At 42.1% G+C, this 4,674-nt stretch overlaps 1 protein-coding gene across 1 annotated transcript; it reads left to right on the forward strand.

The window, feature by feature from the left end:
* Positions 1-3,204: 3,204 nt before the first annotated feature.
* LOC104522489 (probable signal peptidase complex subunit 2) lies at positions 3,205-4,377 on the forward strand (the record flags this gene model as incomplete). The annotated part of the gene is made up of 2 exons (XM_010164801.1): positions 3,205-3,288; positions 4,184-4,377. Coding segments are annotated over 2 exons (278 nt in total), but the record flags the coding sequence as incomplete, so codon positions are not given.
* Between the last annotated feature and the right edge of the window lie 297 nt (positions 4,378-4,674).

Raw genomic sequence — 4,674 nt, forward strand, 5'->3', positions numbered from 1 at the left:
GGAAGAGGAGCAGAAGGAGATGCTCAAAGGAATCAGTCAATATCCACAGTACCTCTGTGTCCAGATGTGCACAGAAATGTACACACATCTCTATACTGGTGTCCATACACCAGTGCAGCTGTGGGCAAAACCTCAAACTGGTGGCCACCAACCACATGAAATGAGTCAGAGATTTGGCCTCTGGCACCACAGTGCTCACCCTCAGTACAGGGGATGAGATGGGATGTGAGGAAGAATTTCTTTGCTGCAAGGGTTCTGAGGCATTGGAAGGGGTTGCCCAGGGCAGTGGTGGAGTCCCCATCCCTGGAGGGATTGAAGAGTCGTGTAGACACAGTGCTGAGGGACATGGGTTAGTCATAGGGGACTGGTCAGTGTTGGGTTCATGGTTGGACCCCATGATCTCAAAGGGCTTTTCCAATCCAGGCGATTCTGGAGTTCTGGGAAGAATTAGAGCAGCAGCAGCAGCAGCTCTGTGGTTCTGTACCACGTTAGGAGAAATAACTTCAAGGGAACATCACAACCAAGGTGAAGGGAGAACTCAAGTCCCACCCAGCAGATGTGTCCCCGTTACAAGGTCCTTTCTGACACGTTGGGATTATCCAGCTCTCACTGTCTTGAATCAAAACAGTCTCAGTCACGAGGAAACCTGAGCAAGAACTGAAGAACTGCTGCCTTCAGCTCATTGCTTTAAACAACCTAAAATCAGATTTATTGATTTTTTTTTCCTCTCTTTAACAGCTTTATTTCAAAAAATATGATCACGTGGGCTTCACATCCGCCCCTGAACGTGCAGGTTCTGTTAGAGATTGGTGTCAGTTCAATATCACTGATGTTCTCTGGCAGTTCCAGTGGCAGCTGGTCCAGGACAGACACCAAGAAGCAAGAATTCTCTTCTCATTCTCTCCTTGGCTTCCTGTATATATATATATATATATTATTTTGGCAGTATACTTTAAAATATCAAAGTTTTTAAATTTTTAATTATTAAAGAAAAAATATTTTCAATTATTTAGTATTTTTAAAGTATTTATTATTTATTTTATTATTTTTTTTAAAAAAAGCCTGGAGCTTTATTTTAATTTATTTCTTGGTTCCTGAACTTTTCTCCTTGATATTTTCCAACTATTTTTCAAGAAAGCTGTTGCTTTGATTTGGAAGGAGAAGGGAAGAAATTTTAGCCTAAGACTTGATCCTCTCAGGCTTTAGAAATTAAAAACCAGATGTAATAAGATTGATTAAACACTTGAGCATTGAAGAGATCGATGCATTGTGCTTAATCCCAGCTAATTTGAAAAAAATTATATATATTATACTCTAATATTAAATATTTAATTGTAAAACTATCACAAAAATATCACTTGAGTGATATTTTCTCCAATATCTCTGTTTTCTTGCTCTCTCTCACTTGGGAACAAGCTGGACAGCCCCATATTTTTATTTGGGGCTCATTTTTGATCTTTTATAAATATATTTTTTTAATACTATTTTATTTTATCATATTTTATACTAAGGATTTGCTTGGTTTAAGCCCTAGAAATTTGGAAAACTTACTCAAAATATTTGCTCAGGTATTTGTTTATTTTATTTTTAATTTTTCCAAATTATTCTTTTAGTGGCTTTTGGAGGGAATAAAAATAAATCACAATGGTACTTAAAGGCAGAGCTGGTTTGAAAGAAGCTTTTGAGGTTCCTTATCACTTATAATTCACTAATTAGGGGGAAAAAACTATATTTTTTTTCAATTTTCTCTCCCTAATCTAAATCTTGACACTTTAATCTCTGGGAATTCCAAAGAGGGAGATATAAAACTGTTGTAGATGCTTCTGTAAGGAGAAATAAATAGTTGAACTCGTTATTTTATATTATTTCATGGCAAAGGGTTTGAGTTTTTATTTAATTAACCCTAGAAAAAAAAATAGACACTACAAAAACCCTCCTGCTTAAAATATTTTCTAATTTAAACTGGGGTGAGAGCTTTTTTTCCCAGTTGTCTGTGAATTTTAACCACTTCTGGCTGGTTTTGTCCCTCGTGCACGTGCGGGGACGTTTATAAGCGTGGGGTCTGAAGGGGAATTAGGCTTTTCCCTGTGTGAGTGCTGGGGATGTAAATTGAATTTTACATCTGATTTAAAATGATTTTATTCCTGCCAGAGAAAGAAAACGAGCTCTTCCCACCCACAGGTGATTAATAAATCCACTTGGTGAGCTTCAGGAGTGGGAAAGAACACCAGTGAGGTTGGGAATCCCTCCTCACAGCAGCTGAAATGTCAGCTGGGGTCACTCCACTGCTTGAAATAATCGAGGGTTAAATCAGTATTTAATTGATTTAAATTCCACAGTAGTGTCACCAAAAAAACAATTAATAGAGTTCAGAGGATGATTAAACCTTTTGGAAAGCTGAGCTGTTGTTTCTGGGGTTTCTTATCGATGGTGGAACAGCTTCTGAGGAGAATTTGAAGGTAACAGAGTCTTTTGGTTTCGTTCTGGAGGAGAATCCTAATGAAACATCATTTTTTGTTCATATCTTTATATTCTCCCCTTGTTACCCAGATTGTCAAAGGTGCCTTGAAATTTTCCTCTTCTCCTCAACCCCCAAAGAGTCTGTTTTTAACAGCGTGGCTGAAAAATGTGAATACCTTCAAAGGCAAGAATTAAATCAGAAATATAAATCATAAATTAAATCATAAATGAAATCATAAATGAAATCATAAATGTAAGAACATCAGAATGTTCTTACCTTCAAAGGCAACAATTAAATCATAAATTAAATCACAAATTTAAATCATAAATCATAAATCATAAATTAAATCATAAATGTAAGAGCATCAGAGTGTTCTTACCTGCAAAGGTGAGAATTAAATCACAGCTGAGGCTTCCTGTGGATGGCAGGGGGTGCAGCAAACGTCGACTGGAAATTAGAATAAAACTCATGTAAAGAAATCATCACTTGACCAAATCACTCCAGTACCCGTGAGAGGAGGTAGAAGCTTCCACCTGCAGAAGTCTTGGCTGTGCTGGTGCTGAGGTGACTTTTGGTGCTGTACAAATGTGGAACAGGCCCCTGACTCCCTCAGTCTCTGCTCAGGGTTTCCCAACAGGTCGTTATTTTCCACGTTGTCTTTGTGCTCACGACAGGAGCAAGAGCGTTAAAGTGACAATTAAGGTGTGACAAGTTCTCTTCACTCTGTTTGGTTTCTGTTGCAGTGGAAGATCGACGACAAACCGGTGAAAATTGACAAGTGGGACGGTTCAGCTGTGAAAAATTCTTTGGATGATTCTGCCAAAAAGGTAAATTCTGAGCCTGCTGACTCCTCCCTCTTGGGAAACACTCGCTCTTCTCTGTAAGGCCAGAAGGGCCAATAACCGTGTCCTGGGCTGCACCCAGAGCAGCGTGGGCAGCAGGTGGAGGGAGGGGATTCTGCCCCTCTGCTCCGCTCTCCTCAGCCCCCACCTGCAGTGCTGCCTCCAGTGCTGGGGCCACCAACAGCACAAGGACATGGAGCTACTGGAGCCAGTGCAGAGGAGGCCACGAGGATGATGCCAGGGCTGGAGCAGCTCTGCTGTGAGGACAGGCTGAGAGAGTTGGGGCTGTTGAGCCTGGAGAAGAGAAGGCTCCGGGGAGACCTTCTAGTGGCCTCCCAGTACCTGAAGGGGCTCCAGGCAGGCTGGGGAGGGACTTTGTCCAAGGGCAGGGAGTGAGAGAACAAGGGGTGATGGCTTGAAAGTGTCAGAGGGGAGATGGAGCTGAGATGTGAGGAAGAAATTGTTTGGTGTGAGGGTGGTGAGCCAGTGTCCCAGGTTGTCCAGAGAAGCTGTGGCTGGTCCTCCCTGGAAGTGTTTGTGGCCAGGTTGGATGAGGCTTTGAGCAACGTGGTCTAGTGGAAGGTGTCCCTGCTGCTGGCAGGGGGGTTGGGACTGGATGAGCTTTAAGGTCCCTTCCAACCCAAACCACTCTGGGATTCTGTGAAGTTTTTTGGTTGTCTGGTTCTGTAGCACCTCCTGTGATTCCTGTGGCTGAAGCAGCGTTTGGGTATCAGGAGTTATTACAGTGTCTGTCACAGACATTAATTCTGCTCAGTTTCCCGGTATAATTTGGATTGTTTTTATCTAAATTCTTTCTAGGAACAGTTTATCAACTTTATGAAAAGCACAAAATAAACTGGGCTGTGTTTTTCTCCTGCAGGTTCTCCTGGAGAAGTACAAATACGTCGAAAATTTCCGGTTGATCGACGGCCGCCTCATCATCTGCACAATCTCTTGTCTCTTTGCCATTGTAGCTTTGATTTGGGATTACCTGCACCCTTTTCCTGAATCCAAACCTGTTCTTGCCTTTTGTGTTGTCTCATATCCTTTACAAGCATATTTATATCAAAACAGGTTTATTTTCCCCATAAATCAGAACAAAACCCGTCTCTGTAAAACCATTTTCAGGCCTCCTCGTGGTGTGGAGAGCAGCTGATGATCAAATAGTTTTCATGTGACTGCAAAATTCCTGCCTGTCTGGCTGTGCCACACCTAAATGGGGGTGATGTGGGGTTTCTGCAGCAGCGTGGAAGCCTGGAGAGCAGCTCAGCTCACGTCAGAGGAGTCATCAGCTGATTGAGCAGCTGATCTGCTCTCCGGGCTCCTGACTGCCCCGAGGTGATTTCCCAGATCTCAGACACAGAGATTCAT

Source organism: Antrostomus carolinensis, unplaced genomic scaffold (genome assembly GCF_000700745.2).
Source record: "Antrostomus carolinensis isolate BGI_N321 unplaced genomic scaffold, ASM70074v2 Scaffold48163, whole genome shotgun sequence".
Taxonomy (NCBI): Eukaryota; Metazoa; Chordata; class Aves; order Caprimulgiformes; family Caprimulgidae; genus Antrostomus; species Antrostomus carolinensis.